Source organism: Fundulus heteroclitus, chromosome 22 (genome assembly GCF_011125445.2).
Source record: "Fundulus heteroclitus isolate FHET01 chromosome 22, MU-UCD_Fhet_4.1, whole genome shotgun sequence".
Lineage (NCBI taxonomy): Eukaryota > Metazoa > Chordata > Actinopteri > Cyprinodontiformes > Fundulidae > Fundulus > Fundulus heteroclitus.
The window spans coordinates 37146115-37165551 of record NC_046382.1 but is presented as its reverse complement, the minus strand read 5'-3'; the positions used below and the strand labels follow the sequence as shown (position 1 = coordinate 37165551).

The following is a 19437-nucleotide window of genomic DNA, read 5'->3' as shown; positions in this document are numbered from 1 at the left end:
CTTGGGGTCCTGCAGCATCCACAGTTCCTTGCACTGGAACTAATGGATCGAGCCCAACTGCTGGAAAAATAACCCCACACCATAATCCCCTCATCACCAAACTTTATACTTCAAACAATGCAATCAGACCCAGACTCTTTTAAACACTGTTCTTGCTCTAATCTGAAGGCAACATGACGTTTGAAATTCGACTCTGCAGAAAGTCGGTGACCTCTCTACTCCCAACATGGCTGAGCCGCTGCCATTCCCAGTCGCTTCCATCCTGTTATAGAACCACCTACAGTTGACTGGGAAATAGACTTTTAGCAAGGATATTTTATGAAAGGCCTTCTTGCATAGATGGCTTCCTGTTCCTTCACAAATGATTGTAGAAGCAGTCTGCATGCCTGTAGGTGCTGGATATTAGTGATGGATATGGTTGGTGTCATTCAGTGATTTGGATGGATAACCCAATACTTTTGGCCGTACGATATATAGCCCTTGGAAAATCACATCATTATTATAAATGTACAAATGGTGTGTCCGACTGTGATGTCTTTTGCATTTCATGCAGATGTGACTATGGGAACTTTGGACTCAAACATTGCTATATGTTTGTATTTTGATTTCATTTTTTACTCAAGACCGAAAAACATTTTATTTTTCTAGCAGTAGCTGTGTATTTTCATGAATTATGGAGACAAATAGTGAAAATGCGCCATTCTCTTGTGCAATTTTATTTCACGTGCAGACTATACTGATGAGGAATAATTTCAACTTGAACGTTACGTCTTGATTTGTGTCTGTGTGGTATATGTGAATTCTGAGCCAGTCTCTCACCAAAATTTCTAGATGGTCGCATAATGACAATAAAGACTCTTGATTCTTCTTTATTCTTGATTCACGAAAAAACAATTAGGACTGTTTATCAAAAAAAAAAAAAAGCTCCGGGGTCCTTCCGTTGGTAGATTTTATTTATTGAAGATGTGAAACCAAGAAAGGTCAGGTATGAAAATGACCCAAATGCAGGCATAAAACTGTGAAGGGGTGAGATAAGCAGCAGACCTTTTAGACTTTAGACCTTTTAGATCAACCCTGTTGATTTAAAATGGCGTAAGTATGAAGTGGGGCTTCAAATGAACTAATTTGTACCCCCGTTTCATACTTAAGTCATTTTGTATGCAAATGTATTCAATGGCTAAGGTGGGTTGCGGACTGAATGACCAGCACCTTTTAGAATTTTTTTTCCTGCTAAGTTGTTTGATAGCTCATTGGTCCGTCCATGTGTTTAGGTACCTCTTTTTGCCTGAATCTCAGAGTTATTTTGTTATACAAGCTACCATTCCTCTGCAGATGTTTGGGAGTAAAACCAGCCAAACACCAAAGAAAAAAACTTGAAAGACCTTCGGAGAGCCCAGAAGTGTGGATCAAAATAGAAACGCAAAAAGCTCTGGCCTTTTGAAAGCGTAATCAAAAGAAAACTGTCAATATTTATGCCTTTAATGGGAATTTGGTCACAGACTAGATTATCTGTTCACATGATTGTTTATTGACTGCTAAACCTTCTAGGCCCTCATAAGAGAATGATAATCCAATTTCTCTAAAGCCAGCAAGAACAAACACTTATGATGACCTTGACTTCTTACTAATAAGCAGCATTCTAAGATTTTCTTTGTGATCTACTGTATTTTCTTGATACAAAATCCCCTCGAAGCAGTGATTTGCAGTGGCAACACATCCTCCCACCCCGCCTCTCATTGTAAAACCAACCACCCAATGCACTCCTGCCACCATCTGTTCCTTGTCTCCTGCGTCTCACCTTCCAGGAGTCCAAAATGTGACTCTGTAATAAAGTCTGCAGGCTGCGATAAAGGGCATAAAGTGAACAACAAATGCCGTCTTAATTGTTAACCTGCCTTTAGTTTAGTTTAGGGTCGCCCTCTTGAGGTTTCTGGTAGCCTACTTTTCATACACCGTTTGTTTTGCTGTTTCATGAGTTCTTAACGTGTGTGATAGAGATATTCAGTCCAGCAGTGCCAAACTGTTTCTCTGAGAAAGCAACACAAATGTTGGCTACACTTTGTTTGCTCTGTGACCAGTTCTACTATGTTTGACTGAAGAGGCAAGCGTGTAACTATGCGTGTAAGATATGGTCCCATTCGGCCTCAAAGAGACATTGTTTTATTTTATTTTATGGTCATCTTAGTTCAGACGTGTCTTCTCTGTGCGTTTCTTTCAAGCGATGGGTTGTCGAGCGCGTATCAAATCGGACGCATTATCTGTTGTGTATCTAATTAGGACTTTAAGATGAGGACCCTGTTTTACTGGCCTCTGTTGTAGGACAGAACAAGATGTCCCCCTATGCCAGATATTTATTGGACAATGCAATTTCCCACCAGGCTGATGTCAAATTTCTTTAACGTTTGCCTTTTACTGAACTGGCTGGCCCAAATGAAGACGTCAGTTGGTTTCATAAAGAATGAAATGCAAAGAGCAGTTGTTTACCAATTAGAAGGGCAATGCATTTTACACCAAGTTGCCATCTGATTTGTTTGAAGATGGGTGAATGTGAACTTACAGTATAAAGGGGATTTAAACGGTCATTAATAACTTGTCTGTTAAATGCTTGCATTATTTTGGGGTGTTAAATGTAAGAGTTGGTTCAACTGATAAAGTGGGATTGAGCATCGGAACATTTGTACTGTGTGGATTAGATCTGTGCATTTAATTACATACTTAAGGCTCTCACAAGGATTTACACATCGTAAAACAGATAACGTCTTCATGATGACACATTCTTGTTCAGATATGACGTTAAGGCACTGTTACTCGTGATTATTTCTCTGTCGTGTTTAGAATAAATGGTTAAGCTAAACTCTGAAGTTGAGTCATCGTTAGAGCGTGTTTATAGTGGTAAGCTGCTGTGAGAAGTTAAACGGACCGGTGGGGGAGCAACCATGTTCAAGTGCTGCTGGGTGTACATAATATGAACATGGTCATCACGAAAAGTTTCAATTCTGCACTGAATGAGGGGGATGTTAGAATCTGGACACTGTTAAACATTTTTACAACATACACAAATTAAATATTGTTTAAAAGTCCTCGCTCAGGCCTAATTGTTTTTCGTATATTGCGAGCCAAATTGTGTGTGAGGGACTGCCAATCAGATTGTCCAGTATTGACGGGCACCAGCCACTTGTGGTGCAATAAGCTCAGTGACATGTTTATAAAACTGAGTGATAAATGGGAGCACATTTTCTTCTTATTTTTTACTATTGTCTTGATAAATGGTACTTCTAGCTTAGCAAAGCAACTTAACTCTACAAAACTCAAAGGATGAACCAGTGAACCAATGAATATAGACTTCAAAACGTCAAGCCAGTCAAAAGCACAATTAATTTAGTTGAATGTAGGAACAATAACATAGTTTGAAATATATTTAGAAGGATTCCAAGATGTTCATCTGGACTCCAAGCTCCCTGGATACAGTATGAAATGTTAGGAAATTAGAAGCATATCCCCATGGACAAAGATGCATCTACAGAAGTATTCTAAAGGGTCCAAAAGATGTGTAACTGCCTCACACCCAGGCCCTGCTTACACAAGAACCATCCGTTAAAAACAAGACTTTTGTTCCATTTCTGCACGTTTACACAACAACGTTCTAATTACAAGGCAAAAGTAGAAACTTGAAAACAGTGTGATTCCAACGGCGCGCCATTAATGGTGCTATGTTCTAAAACACGCCACAACTAATAAACGTTCAAGATGTTACAGAATAAAGGTTTGCCTACGGACAGACGCAAGGTTCAACAGTTGTTTAAGGTGACTTTTAATTATAGCCGTGGTTACCTGAAGAGTCAGCAGCAGAAACAGTACTCTGCTGTGGTTTTTCAAATTATAGGCAGTCATTATGTTGTGCCAGTGGGCATTCATTTCTACTGATCTCAGCCATACTGCGCATGAGCCACGGAGGCCCTGCGAGAAGAATTCAGTTTTTCCTGCTTACTCGACAGAAAACTGGACGTCTCCGAACCGTTACGCTCTGGAAACCGTTTTCAAACTGTGCCGTTGTCGATTGTCGTGTAAATTAACAGTACAAACGCAACCAAACTGTTCAGTTTTCACCTGAAAACGACACGTAAACGTGGCCTCAGCTTACCCGACCAATGCTCTTTGTGGTGTCATGTGCAGATTTGTACAAGTGGAGATGTGTAGAAAGTATTAAAATACATTTATTTTTGAGAAAATTGATTTATAAGGAGGTAAATTAAGAAGTAGTTGTTTTTTAACTAAATCAATTGCTCCACAGTCCTGGCATCCTCACTGATCCATTTAAAATAAATGTAAGTGAAGCACATTTGAACAATACAAAGTAGGCTACAGCATCAGTTAGATTAATAATCCATGACTTCCTGTTTAGGGTATAACTATGACGTGATACAGGGGTCCATTTCTTTTAGCCACTAGGCTGTACAAGGATCCATATTTATTTTGCCACCATATAAAGTAAAAAACAATTACAGTAAAGAGTGTCTTCTTAGGTTCCCTAATAGTAACCAGTAGACCCTGTTTACATTTCAACCAAAAAATGGCCTCTCTCCATCACAAAACTGAATGTGTGGAGTTTGCTGAACAGTGTTGGCCCTTTACCTGAAACTGTGTGCGTTGGTCAGATGAGACACAGCTTTTCAGCAATAAACATTGTTCTTGGCATGAAAACCAATACTTATGAAAAAGCACCCCTCGCCCACTCTTAGGCTTAATGAAGGATCTGTGAATCTGGTTCTGTTCTAAAAACATGGTCGTATGAGTACTTTAAAAAACCGTGAGATTTTTGGGGTTCCTGGACAATCTAGAAAGATTGTTTTACGAGGAATGCCCAAGATCCCTCGCTCTGAGTCATCCTTATGAAACCTTATAAGTGCCATCCTGTTGGCAAAAGGCTACTGCGTGACATACTGACTGTAGGGGCACCGGGTATTGCATTACCATTGATTTAGTTAAAAACAAAAAAAAATTCAAAATAAAGGTACGATCTTTCTAAATTTGTCCGGTTGATGTCCTACTTCTGTTCTGTAGTCACTGTATGTGAAAGATAAAGACTCCTTTCCTGGCTGTGAAATACATGGAGAAAAAAAGAGGTGTTTCCAACTAGCTTCATGAAAAAAATATGTATTTGAAGTATACTAAATACACTGCTCAGAAACTGGAAGGCATCATTTTTCATCTCCCAGACGCTGTCAGGCATGCATACAGGGCCGTGGGGGCCATACAAACAAGCAAGTACCATTTTGAGTTGCTGCACTGACGTTTCAGAAAATTGAACTGGCCTGCCGCATCGGTTTTTCAGTTTCCCTCTCTCTGTGATTTTGGAGTAACTCCTCTGTGGGTTAATAGTTTTCATTTTCCATGAAATGATGTGGCATCAGCATGGAGATCAAGCAGTTATTGCCTAATGAAACATGATGTGGTTTTGAGCAGTGTGTACTTTTTAATCCATTTTTATTTGATTCTCTTTGCTTACTGTCACTCTTTGCACTTTAATAATTCCACAGTTTTCGATAGTAATGTAAAAATGTTTTTTTCTAAAGTAACAATTTTTCTCAAACCAACACGACTTAATGGAACAGTCAAGTTATACTGGTTGCCCTAAAGTTACACAGAATCGCAAACCGTGAAGACATTTTATAAACTACAAAATAAACAGTAAATTTGTCAGTTAAACAAGCCATATTTTATTTTCAATGAAAGTTTGTTGGGCAGCAGCCGGGGGGTCACACACTGAGGTGTTTTTATGCAGCCTTAAAGTGAAGTTGGGGATATGCACAATCACTTTTGAAACAAGGTAAGTATGCCCAGAGGCGCCGTTAAATAAGCCGTAAAGTAAAAGGTAAGATATCAAGCAGCCTTTTTATGGCCTTAGCTCTAACTTTCAACCACAAAGAGCTGAACCATCAAACCGCTAAAGAACAGAAACTGCACAAAAGCGAGGAGCAACTTTCCTTCTGGTCCTGTTTTTTTGTCGTTTTTTTTTTCTTGTTTTTGTTTTTGCGGTCGTTGGCTCCTGACTTTGAACAACGGGGGGTTCCAGACAGCAGAAAACACACAATGAGTCCAAGGCTGCTAATAAACCTTGAACCACAAACAAATCACAGCACACCCCGCCATCATAACCTCCATTTCCTCCCCCTGATGACTTTTATTGGGGGCAATCTGGGCAGTCTGCTTGCTGCTCTCTTTGTCCATTCAGTGGCTCTGTGTGAGAAGCAGGAATGCAGCCGAGGGCGTGCTTGTGTGTGACGCAAAGGAACGAGAGGCAGATGAAAGGAGAAATGCTGCGTCTGCTTGAAACTAAAGGAATTCAGCTCAATGGCCGACAGTAAACCCCCCCCCCCCCCCCAACCCCCTCCACTACTGTCACTTTTTTACACTGGTGTGTTTTTGTGGTTTCGTTTCTGCCAAGCACCGTCGTGTTGTAGTTTTCTCCCTCTTCACACAACCTGTTTAGGGTTCCAACATTGCTGTGTTTCTGACTCGATTTTACTGAAATAATCACATGTTGCACCTTAGTTGCACGATCACTGCTTATGGAGCCATGAGAACGTATTCATAACCCTTGAATTGTCTCCCACATTACCAACCATGACTGTGGTGAACAAAGCAGTGCATGATTGTGAAACGCAAGAAAAAAAGGATGTCCGCTTTGGAATGTTCCTTACAATCAAAAAAAAAAAAAAAGTGGAATGCGTTTGAACTCAGCGTCCCCTGGTTCAAACATAGAACCGTGTTTTTGCTGCAGTTAGAGTTGCAGGTGTTTTTTTTTGGGTAGGTTTCTAACAGCTTTGCAGATCTAGAGGCTGAATTTTTTTTTACCCAGTCATTTTGGATACGGAGCATTTCTGAACAATGTTTTTAAGTCTTGCCACAGATTCTCATATGGATTAAGATCTGGACTTTGACTGGGCTGTTCTGAAACATGAGTATGGATAGATCGGAACTGTTCGCTGCAGCTCTGGCCATATGTTTGGGGTCACTGTCCCGCTTTTTTGTGGCCTCTAACTGTTTTTCCTTCCTTTATTGCCCTCTATCTATTTCCATCCACGGTCCCCTTCAGTTCAGACTAGACTTGATGTCCCTGTTTAGTCAGAATCCCACAACATAACGTTGCTGCCACTATATTTCACTTTGAGGGCAATCCACTAAGGTTGATGTATTGTGCTATTGTGCAGGCCAGAAAGTTGAGCTCTGGTGTCATCTGACCAGAGCACTCTCTTTCACGTGTTTGTGTTGTCCCCTACATGGCTTGTGGAAAACTGTGTCCAGGACTTCTCATGACTTCCTGTCAACAATTGGCCTCTTCTTGACACTCTTCCTTAAAAGGCCAGACTTGCAGAGTGCACGGCCAGTGGCTGTCCTGTCACCGGTTTCTATTGTCTCACTGGTGAATCTCTGCAGCTCCTCCAGAGAAACCATGTGGCTCTTGGCCACATGGCTCCTCTGATCAATGCTCTCTTTTTCAGCCTGCCACTTTAGGTGGATGCCCATACCAGTGGTAGGTGTATAGTTGTGCCATATGATTTTTTTTTTCTATTTTTTGATCATAGATTGAACAGTGCTATGTGGGATGTTTAAAGTTTAATATACTGATGAATAATTTCACCCTGCTGAGAATTAAAATTTCTTGACCTGTCTGCTGTATTCCTTAATCTTTGTGATATTTTTTTATGGCTAACGCTCTAATGATCACACCTCTAAGGCCTCCACAGAACAGATGGACAGATATTTCAATCTGTAAAGTATAAAACATCCCTTTTCTCACACTTCATAATTATGCGCTATTGGTGCATCAGATAAAATCACAATAAAAGTGATTGATCTTTTAACCTGTAATGTGACAAAATGTGGACAAGTTTTAAGGATATTAATTCTTCAGCCACGCAACGTAAATGGTGAGAGAGCAGTGTCTGCAGCACTTGTATGTATAGTACAGATCAAACACATGCAGGATGATGATATAACACTGGAGATAAAAAAAATGCCTTTATCGTAAGGGCTTCACATGTGTGTAATGAATTTTCTTCTCTATTTTTTTTTTCTTGGGGAAAAACACTTCACACTTTGTGTTCTTTACGGAGCGTTGAGAAAGACAGATGATTGACCTTCATCTCTGTTTCCCAGGACCTTTATGTTAACACAACACATGGAGAGATCGGACACTTTGCTTTCATTAAGTGACGGAGGCCTGAATCTGGGAGCTTATGGAAATACTGAACACGGTGTGTGGAGTTCTTCACATTGTAGATTAAGTGGGACAGGCCTTTCTAATAAAGCAGTGCCTTCCTCCAACAATCACCCTGTATTTACCTAAAGCGTTGTCTGGAGATATGTAGAACTAGATGATATTGACACATAATAGATTTGTAGGCTAAGGAGCATGGCTTAAATGGAGGCCACTGTAGATGTGAGCGAGGGGTTCGGAAATCCACCTGTAGTCCAGAAGGAACTAAATAGGTGAGGAGATGTGGACTTTCTGTTTTACTGGGTTTAATTCAGATTGAAACGGTTCAGTGAAACAGCCGCAGTCACGGCTCCCGTTAAACACAGCGCTCTAGTCTGAGAAATAGTCGCTTGGGAAATTGTAGTTTTTGATCAAGAAAAAAAAGCTTGAAATCCCAATAATTGTATTAATATCATCATCATCATCATCATCATCATCATCATCATCATCATCATCATCATCATCATCATTCTTCCAGTGGCATCAGGACTATGCATTTCTTTTCTCCAGAGACCCAGAGTCACAAATGAGGTGAGAAATTGTCTTTACCAAAAATCATCTTTTTAGCAATCTCACTGCACCAATAATTAATACCTAGCTGTTTATTGTTGTCAATTTACTAATTTAGCTTTTAAAATTATGTGTATATTCAGAATTTAAGAAAGTGTCTTTTTTTATGCACCATATATTCTGAATAGGCTTCTTATTAAAAATTGAATCTCTAGACACTAGCCTCTATTTCTACTTTTTATGGACTTCAAGGGACTGCATTACAGGAATACTAATTGTGTCTGTTTTTCTTACAGTAGGTTGAGTCGCTCTGACCTGGTCTTTTTAACATGTGCCCTATTCTATAACACTGTAACTTTGTTTGTGTATGTTTTTATTCCAATTGTTAAATTTTTCGGACGATACTTGACCTAAAAATCTCTGTGTTTACTGCCATCCTGATCAAGTCTCCCTGGAAGTAGAGAGCATTCCCTCAGTGTGACCTTGCTGGTGAAAGGTAAAACAGACAATAACAATGAAATACATTTAGCGATTCTTTCTTCGTTTACCTGACATTAGATGTTAAAAGTCTATAAATATAATAGTAAAACCATGGAAGAGCAATTTGTCAGCAAGCAGTAAAATAGGGAATCAAAATAGCGTACAAATATTTATTGAACTGATGTCACTAGCTACGTTTACATGGACAAAAGGAATTGGAATAAAGGACAGATTGGAATGAAAAAGTGTCTTGCCCATTCTAAAATCAAATTGCTACTGAGCTAAGCTCCTTCACTCGTAGACCGCTGTTTCCACTGTCTCGTAGAGTAGAGGTCGACCGATATATCGGCCGGCCGATAATTTTGGTTAATGTTTGCGTTTTTTTCCTGTATCAGTATCGGCCGATATGAGCACGCGTATCAGCCGATAATGATGTGTTAGCATATTCAGCATCCATGCTGAATATAAGAGAGCAGCTGCCAACAACAACAACAACAGGGTTACGTTTTCAACTTTTAATGCAGTTTTAACGGTCTAATTTAGCTGCATCTGACCTTTGACAGTCTGTCTCTTTCTCACTGTGAGCAGGAAGAAACTGTGGCGTGTTTCTGTTTCTGTATCTAAAAAGCCACTTCTGATCTCCAGCTGGCAAGCTACTACTGCTGTGCATGTGTTTGTTCCAATGGAGAATTGTGTATCCTCATAAAAATAACGACCAATCACTACACGTACAACATCTAACTTTACATAAAATGTCCATACAATGCAGCGGTGGTCAGTGTTTTTTCTCCTCCTCCTCCCCATTGACCTAAAGAAGCTCTTTTCTCGCTGTAACGCATGCATTAAGCAAAGCGCTGCCTTAAGTTGTGATGCATGTTTTTTCTGTATACCTTGCAAACTGCCATCTGAAGCTGATTTTTAATATTAGCCGATTTTAAAATCAAGTTTTGATACTTGTGTAACATTGATGTGTAAAAATTGTAATTTTTATCATGTAAATGGAGGAAGAATAAACAATATCGGCCTCAAAAATGGTCCCAAAAAATCAGCAGCACATATCCGAATCGGTTAGACTGATGTCAGCATTATCGGTATCGGCTTTAAAAAACCTGTATCGGTCCATCCCTAGTAGCTACCATAATATTTCACTAGTGTTTCTGCCTTTAACATGATGGTGCTAAATTAAAGCTTTTAACAACAGGAGGTTCCTCTTAAGGCAGGCTCACTGAACGACACATCTAAAAACATAGTATTTAATTCATGTTTTAAGCCCTTACTAATTTAGTGACCATAATGCTAAAGTCAAACTTGCTAGCCAGCTGAGGTCCTTAACCCTGAGGCCACCTTCTTTCAGATTTAAACAATTAGAATATTTTGAATATTTGACAAATTTTTGTGCCTTAACTAGCTTAGTCGTGTTGCAAACGCTAAACTTGAAGTTGGTAGCAAGAGGAGTCTCTTAACCCAGGCAGTCCTCTTAACAGCACGTCTTAACAGTGGTTATAAAGGGAAAAACTTTTTCAACAAACCAGATGACTTCATGAAGCGGCAATAGCTAGGAGCAGAGGTGATCAGTGTGGCTGCCTCCATAAAACTTGTTTGTGTGCATTTACGACTGGACCTTTAAAAGCAAATATCTTCTAAATCAAATGATTATGGGACTGATGTTAAATTATATATATATATATATATATATATATATATATATATATATATATATATATATATATATATATATATATATATGATTCTAGATTAAGTAATAGTATTCTGTTGTTTGATGGGGACATTATTTTGATTTGATTAATAAAATACAAATGGATAAACACTGACTTATGTAAATTTAAAACAGTGAGGAATTAACACATTCAGTGGCAAAATAGATGCAGTGTGAGTAAATAGCCTACCAAATTTACGAAGGTAGATTTTTTTAGGTTGAAATATAACTGATTTATTTAAGATTGTAAACTCCCAAAATGTCTGCTCAGAAATACTGATTAATATCGACACAGATTTTTTTTATTTTTTTAGGTTGGAATTGTAACATTTTCTTATCACTACCGATTGTCAAATAAACTGTAAAGGCACTGTTCTGCTGTTTTTTTGTCTGTTGTTTTTTTTTTTTTTGTCAAATTAACCAGATTTTTCCTCAACAAGAACGAAAAAAAAATGGAGACACTTGAATTAAAAGGGAAAACACGCAGATGGCCCTGCGTTGACGCATGCCGTTTGACGCGCGTCATTGTTTTGCCCTTAAGAAAAGTCTTATTTACAATCTTAGACCATTGTCTACTTGTTAATAAAGACTCGTTCTAAATTAAATTTTATTTTCAAACACGAAATTAGCCTCTGGTCGTTTTCTATTAATTTAATTACACATGCGCACATTTGTACAAATGATTTCAAATCGTAACAGCGAAATTATTCTTTTTTTTTTTTCTTACAGATTTGTACTAGTTAAAATACGAACTCGCTATTGATCAGGCACAGCAAATTGTTCAAAGGAAAAAAATATATACAATTTGATAATAACGCCATAATTTGGCCAAAAGATGTAAACGCCGCAACGTTTTGCGCAACGGACCGATAGTGTTTTCCCACTCAATGAAGAATAGGCTGCGTCTATGTGAATTTATACAATAAATTATATCAAAAGTCACATTATAAAATGATTTCGAGGTTGTTGTTGTTGTTGTTTTATATATATATATATATATATTATTATTAATAACAAACAAGCAAGCGCAAAGCAAGCCACCCGCGACGTACACATGCATTCAAGATGAATTTAGGTGTGTTTATTTTCTACAACGCCATACAGACGCACCTTTGAACTATAAATAAAAGCCAATTTATATGTAGCTGCATGCGCACCAGCTTCCACCCAAGGATGGTGACTGTAAACTTGACACGTCAAGGAATTTACTTCCAAAGAACAACGTCTTTCATGAATCTTGTCTTGAGAAAACCTCAAGACAGAAGCGTCAACTCGCTTACTTCGGCCAAAAGGGCCTTTAGTAGTTGTTTTTTTTTTCTATATTCTTTATTTTTTTATTTTATTTATTTTTTTTCCTCATTTGGCTTTGAAACAATAGTTGCACTTGCATTAACGCGAATGCTACATTCAGTCACATCTGCAGCAGGCTGCTTTATATCACATTTGTGAACACAAAAGAAGGCTTTGATTTATTCCCCCATCCAGGCTGCGTACTGTCCCGTCACGTGACCCGCGGGGTAACCAATTGGCAGCCGAGGAGAGGCTGAGGGCAGGAGGAAAAAATACTACCATTTTAGGGGAGGATGCAAGCCACTATACCAGCCCCATCTAAGGTTTTACAGGCGCACTTAAGTGTCTTTTTATTGAAATAATAAAATAAACATGTCGCTAACGAATTATTATTCCATGATGGGTGTCCAAACCGAGGAGGCGTACGCTGCGCATTTCATCCCGGGAGGCTTGCAGGGTTCGACGGCCGGGTGCGCGAAGCCTTCCCGGGGAGCGGAGCAGGAGCAGCGGGAGGAGGAGGAGGGGACCCTCTGCTCACACATCCCGGATTTCTCCCATTTTTCCAACAAAGCCAGCCTCAACGGCTTCTCTCCTTGGACAAACACGCCTACCTCCTCCTCGACGTCTTCCCAGCTGCAGGCCGCCTCCGGTGCCTCCCTCCCCGGCCTCTTCCATCCGCACCCCCTCCTGAGCCACCACCACCACCACCACCACCCGTACTACGGCCCGCAGGCTCCCAGCCACGCCGAGCACGTCGCGTCCGCCGCGGCGTCCGACGGCAGGTTCGTCCGCTGCTGGGAGGGGGCGACCCCGACCTCAGAGAGCGCGCTGTCGCACGTGCCGCCCGGCTTCCCCGCGTGTCTCCCCGCGCAGGGGGACCTGTCCGACCCCAGCCCCACGTACGACGCGATTAAACCCGAGAGCTCCCCGCGGTCCCACGACAGCGCCGAGGACTCCAGCTTCGCGAGCCCGCCGGAGGTGGTCCTGGAGCGGCTGGGGACGGCGGAGGAGCTGGGAAGGAAGTCCGAGCCGAGGAAGGAGGAGGACGGCAGGAAAAGCCGGCAGCAGCCGCCGCCTCCGCCGCCGCCGCCTCCGCAGCAGCCTGACCCGGGTAAAGACGCGGTAAAGCCGGCAGGCAGCAATGTGTCTAGCTGTGAGAAGCGCCAACACACAGGTGTGGCTCTGAGGGAGGGAGGGGGGGGGGGGCTGTCTGTAGGTGAGAGCCAGCCACTTTTATAGGCCTATAAACGTCTTGTAAACGCTCAAATATAAAAGTTTATAGTCCATTGAAATAATTAAGGGGCTATTGTTATTTAGCAGCTCGTCGCCGAAGGATTAGCAGGTTGACTGGGAGAGGGGTTTGCTTTATTTCTACGAGGCCTTTTTTTTTTCCTCCCGCCTACAAAACCCGCAGCTATACTAGGACGGCCATTGGTGTCCAGCTGGATAAGCGTTACAGATATATTGTTATTATCTGTCAATAAATCCGGGATCATTTATGGAAGCCCTAAGAAATGAGTAGATTTCTAAGAAAAAAATTTTTTTTTAAAAAAATCCTAGAAAGGTAAAATTATAGGTAGATGGCGCGCTTTATAGTTGCATATATTTGGTTCCTTTCATTCAGTTCCGCAGGTAATCTTACTCTAGATTGGTATTTCTGCATTCTGTCATTATTTAAAGGACCTTAAGCCTTTCTGTTTATGTGGAACTGCTCTATGATTTCCTCCAAAGCTAAATGAACGTGATGAGCAGATAGTCTCACTTTATTTCTGTGGTGATCCCTGAATTCAAAAAGGAAAAATAGAAGAATATGCATAAAATAACAAAAATAATCATTGTCACTTTACAAGAGGAAATAGGTGATAGCTACACCGTGGGAAAAATAACTTTTTTGAGCAAAACATTTAACTTAAACACTTAAACACAACAAGATTAACTTGCGAAGTGACGTTAAGATGAGAGCTGGCCAGGTCCGAAGAACGCATTTTTTTATTTTAGTTTAGATTTTTATACTAACCCAAGTCTGTGTTAAATTAAATGTGTAAAGACACTTGTTGCTTTTTCTTCTTGGCTGATTTTAAATGTGGCTAAAAAGGCCACATTTATTCTAAGACTAATAAAGAAATCCGGGATGTTTCCCCATAATGTAACTCTGCAGCTTGGTTACCTTTTCAACAAAAAAAACATCAAAACACCGGATGAACAAGCAACCGCACACTTGATTCTGTTTGACTTTGATTTAAACTTCAGGAACTTTGAAGCAAAAAGTGATGCCTTTAAGCTCAGTTAGGTGGTCTTTCTTCTTGGTTTTATTTTCCATTTTCTCTGAGCAACCAAAAGTCGCAGGCTCGGGAAAAACCTTTCCCTCTGTGTTTCTTCCAGCCTCGCAGCATACACACACACACACACACACACACACACACACACACACACACGCAGCAGCTAGAGGAGATCAGAGCGGGGACAAGCGGCCTAACTGAAAATGTGTGCCCTCTCTGGTGCTTCTCCTCACAGAGAACCCTTCAGCCAGCTGGATCCACGCCAAGTCCACGCGGAAAAAGAGGTGCCCCTACACCAAGCACCAAACCCTGGAGCTGGAGAAGGAGTTCCTCTACAACATGTACCTGACGAGGGACCGGCGTCTGGAGGTGGCGGGACTCTTGAATCTGACAGAGAGACAGGTGAAAATCTGGTTCCAGAACAGGCGGATGAAGATGAAAAAGCTGATGATCCGGGAGAGGAGGAGCATGAATGACTGATGGCTTGGGAGGCTGAGTACCTTCTGTTTTATATGTATATATGTAGTTTTCACTTTTACCCCCCCCCCCCCCCCCCCCACCCCACCTGGGATGGGAGAAGAGGCGGCGAGGCTAAAGCTGATTAAAGAAACGCAACACTCCAAGATGCTGAGCATCGACTCCCCCGATCATCTGTTCCCACGCTGTGGAGCTACTATAGGAAAGTGCAATGGGGAGACCAGGATGTGTTGTAACACGGTACCGCCATTGGGCCTTAACGTATGAAATAACCCACGCTCTGCTGCAGAACCCTTCCATCCACATGATAACCGCCTGGAACCCTGGGTTGTAAATAAAGTAAAAAAAAAAAAAACACAAGATGATTGAAAATCTTAAAAGCAAATAGGTCACAATCAAAGACTTTTCTCACCTTAACACAAATAGTTTTTTTAAACATGGATGCAGTCGTTGTATAAGTATTCACACCCCGGTCACACGCACCGATTCAGTATATATTGGGAAATTAGGCGATAGACTTACACACAGTTGTGCATAATTGTGAAGTGGAAGGAAAATGATGCGTGGCTTGTTTTTGTTTTTTTTGGGGGGGATTTTTTTTGCACATCCAAATAGGAAAAGAGTGACATCCATTTGTTTGCAGACCTCTTTACTCTGAAATCCCTGAATTAAGTGCAGCCAAAACACTCCAGAAGTGAACAGCAAGCATCCTGAAGACGAAGGAACGCGGCGGGCCGGTCAGGGTCAAGGCTTCGAAGAGGGTTTAGGTTGTGAAGACAAAAAAAAAACAACGCTTCAAGCTTTGAACACACCATCCCAAGACTGAAGCACGGTGGTGGCAGCATCATGCTTTGGGTTAGATTTTTCTCCACAGCTACATCCAGCTCAGAATTTCTGAGCAAAATGTAAGAATTGCCTTTCACAGTTGCAGGCTGTTCTCTGAAGTATTTACTCACAGGGACTGAGGGCAACGGCTCGCTGCGCTTTTCAGTTCTTTATTTGTAATAAGATCATTTCCCTTCCCTTTCACATTAATGCCTATCACATAAAGCCTCAATAAAAACACAACGCTGCAGTTAGTGGCTGCAACACGACAAAATACCCATAAAGTTCAAGGGGTTCATTACTTTTGCAAAGACACTATCTGTCAAGTCTAAAACTGGAAACACTTGAAACATTCTTCGACTTGATATGAACTGTGCATTCACTGCAGTTTATTGTCTTTTCTTTAAAGAAAGAACTATTCTCGTCTGGTAAGGGGCATCTCCCAAACAAGTGGCAGCAGATCAGTAATGTAGATGGGAGCTAAACCACAACAGACGTTGTCGTGTCTTTGTACAAAGGCCTATAAAGATACCCCAAAAGGTTCTGATCAGGTTCTAAAACAGACGGTTCTGTGATGGAGATACCGCAGCAGGAAAAGGAAAACTTGTCATTTGGTGCCACAGAAGAATTCAGATGTGCTTGGAAGGCCCCGACGTGGAAGTGGCGCTGCTGGCTTTGCGGCATGAGTCCAGACGGGCCACCCAATTAAAAACATGTCCAACCGCTGAAGCTGTCCATCAAGCAGGCCTGAAAAAGGCCTTTTGTCTATCAAAAAAGTCTGAAAGCAACACCTTTTATTTTAACGTAGACAAATAAAGCCACAGGTTTTAAAATTAGCTTTAAAAAAAAAAAGTTATTAAAGAAGTGACATTGTGTTTAGGTGAGATAAAAACAGATAAACTTCTGTCTACGTTTAAGGCAGGCTGGTTTGTGGGCGGGGTTAAACAATATCAGGATAAAATTATGTGTGTGTCTGTCTGTGTGTCTGTGTGTGTGTGTGTGCGTGTGTGTGTGTGTTACAGCCAACTCTGGTCTCCCCTAAAATCAGGAATCGAGAGAATCGAGAGAGCGTCAATCCCCCCCCCTGTGTCGTTTTTCTAAAGTGTGCATGTTGCCTCATAAGTGGGCAGATTCCTTGTTGTTGCTGTCGTTGTTGCTATTGTCATTGTTGCTCTAGTATAGGATGTCATGCCTTTATTCCACCATAAACACACACCAGTCACTGCTAAGCTATGTGGCGTGAGAAGTCCTACAGCTCCCCCCCCCCCCCCCCCTTTAGATGGTTTACAGGGATTTCCGTGTTCTGGGAAAACAACGCACAACTTTTCAGATTTGGATCAGAAGGTACGATATAATCATGTGAAATCCTGTTAAGGGTTTATTTTAAAGTTGGAAGGATTATCCTGTCAAATACCACAGCAAGCATTTTCACCTAAGTCCATCTAGGATTCAGACAGGTACATTAGATCTGTACGTACGCTCCGCCTCCGACGTGGAGTGACAGCAGGGCAATGTTGACGTGTCAGCGTAAGGAAACGACAGCGTGCCGTCTTGGTGTTTGACAAGCTAATTCTTCCATATATCTTGGATTTTTTTTTTTATATATATATAAGTTCATCATCATATGCTGCTCATTGTGATTATTTTTTAAATAAAACACAACAATGATCTTATTAAATAAGTCTCTGTTTTGCTTTTTCTCGTTAAATTCTAGCGTGATTATGCAGCAAATCAGTTTGATAACCAGCTTTTGTTAATTCACAGCTTGTTAGTTGTGGTTTTTGATATCTTTGTCAACAGAAATGTAAATGGTATACAGCTAAAAAAAAAAAAATATTTGGGCTTGTTTTTGATAAGGTAAATGCTGTAACTGATATTCACCAGTGGGCACTCAAGAAAGGAAAAGAAAGGTGTCAGTCATGCATTGAACAAGTTACAGGGTGCTTATGGTTCAGTCCATGTTGGGCACACTGTAAGCACTGTAAATATTCTGTTAACTCAAACTGACTAATGGAGCTGAAGTGTATCTACTGTGTGCAAACACTGCTATCTTACTAGTTCAATTTTAGCTGGCCAATTCTTGATCTTCTCTTGCTGATGTATAAATGTATAAATGACATTAGTGCTGTCACACCTGGACTTAGTAGTGATATTTGAAACACATACAAGCTGTTTTCATTGTTTACCTGGTGATTCGGTCCCACCTCACACTACAAAGAGGGATTCTGAAGGGTGATGAATACAAGCCAATCGAATAATTTACATTTTAACTAAGCATGAAGGTTTGTGAGTGTAATGTGTAATATTACATTCTGACCACATGACATTTGTTTTTGGCTAAAACAAATCCCACCTAGGAAATTAACTGACCTCATTTTAGTAAAAACGTTGGTAAACCATTTTATTCTCGGTTATCACATGCGTGGTGTTCACTGGAGCACGGTAAGGCTCAGCTGGGAAATTGACACTCGGAGAGATTTGTTGGTTGTGAGAACAAACATGGCAGACCATATTCTTTTTTTTTTTTTTTTTTTTACTTTAAAAAATAAAATAAAATAAAAAACATCCTGCCAGGACTTCTTCCAGCCGCTACTAACAACACAAAATACAACATTATTTTGCCTAAATGCTACATTTGGCTTTAATTTTCACTCTTGCTTGCAACTTCTCCAACAGCATGGGGCATCAGTGGATTTTAATCCCTATATGCTCTATGGGTTGCATTGTGAATAAATATGTCAACATAGCTAAAATAAAGAACTGTAATAAAGCTTGTGGTTGACAAAGTCTGTATGTTGGAGAAGAATTGGTGACTTGCATCCAGCTTTGCCGGGTTTATTGACGGGACTAAAGCTAACATCTTCAGCAATAAACAATGTTTATTGGTTGCTAGCAACCAGTAATCACTAGCATTTTATGCATTAAACATTTAGCAATAGCTTTAATGCTAACGTCACACATTTGCTCATTTGCTAGCAAGCTGAGCTTCTTGTTCTGAGACCTGGCGCCACCGGGCTGTGGTTGTCTGGGAAACAAATCAAAAGCCACCATCGACTTTAAAAATGTATGACGATAGCTGTGTCCAAAGTCAGGGGCTGCGTCGTCCGAACAGGGTTTCCAACTGTCCTTTGAGAAAAAGAACAGACCCATGTTTTCAAACAAAAATATGTGTCTAGGTTTGAATCAAATGTTTACAAAATCATTTCATACAAAAAGGAAAATTCATTTTGTGTCTTAGAAAGTATAATGCATCAAGCTTTACACACAGTTTCGATAATCCACTTCGACCTGCAATGAATTAGGCCTTATGGGATAGGGTGGGCTACAAAGAATAAACCTGACCCATGCGTCAAGTCTGGAGAAAAGGACACATTTGGAGGAGATTTTAAATCTGAACAGTCTCTGTAATCAACCTACAAACCAGCATTTGAAGGACGCAGCCCCTGAATTTAGACGCAGCATATTTCACGAAGGTTTTATGCTTTGGGCTAAACAGAGCTAATGCTAGCATCATACCTGCTAGCAAGCTGAGAAATTTGTTTCCACCATTAAAAAATGTCAAAATTGTATAGATTTTTAAACTATATTTGCCAGCATTT

At 40.6% G+C, this 19437-nt stretch overlaps 1 protein-coding gene across 2 annotated transcripts; it reads left to right on the top strand.

Annotated features, from left to right (window-relative positions):
- Positions 1–12484: 12484 nt before the first annotated feature.
- On the top strand, positions 12485–15332 carry LOC105933313 (homeobox protein Hox-D9b-like). Of its 2 annotated transcripts, none has more exons than XM_036126729.1 (2): positions 12485–13431; positions 14772–15332. In XM_036126729.1, the coding sequence occupies exons 1-2, from the start codon at positions 12630–12632 to the stop codon at positions 15014–15016; spliced, it is 1047 nt and encodes a 348-aa protein (XP_035982622.1). In that variant the 5' UTR covers positions 12485–12629; the 3' UTR covers positions 15017–15332. The 2 variants fall into 2 exon arrangements, with proteins under 2 accessions (XP_035982622.1, XP_012728242.2); XM_012872788.3 differs by having other exon boundaries at positions 12498–13368.
- Positions 15333–19437: the final 4105 nt, after the last annotated feature.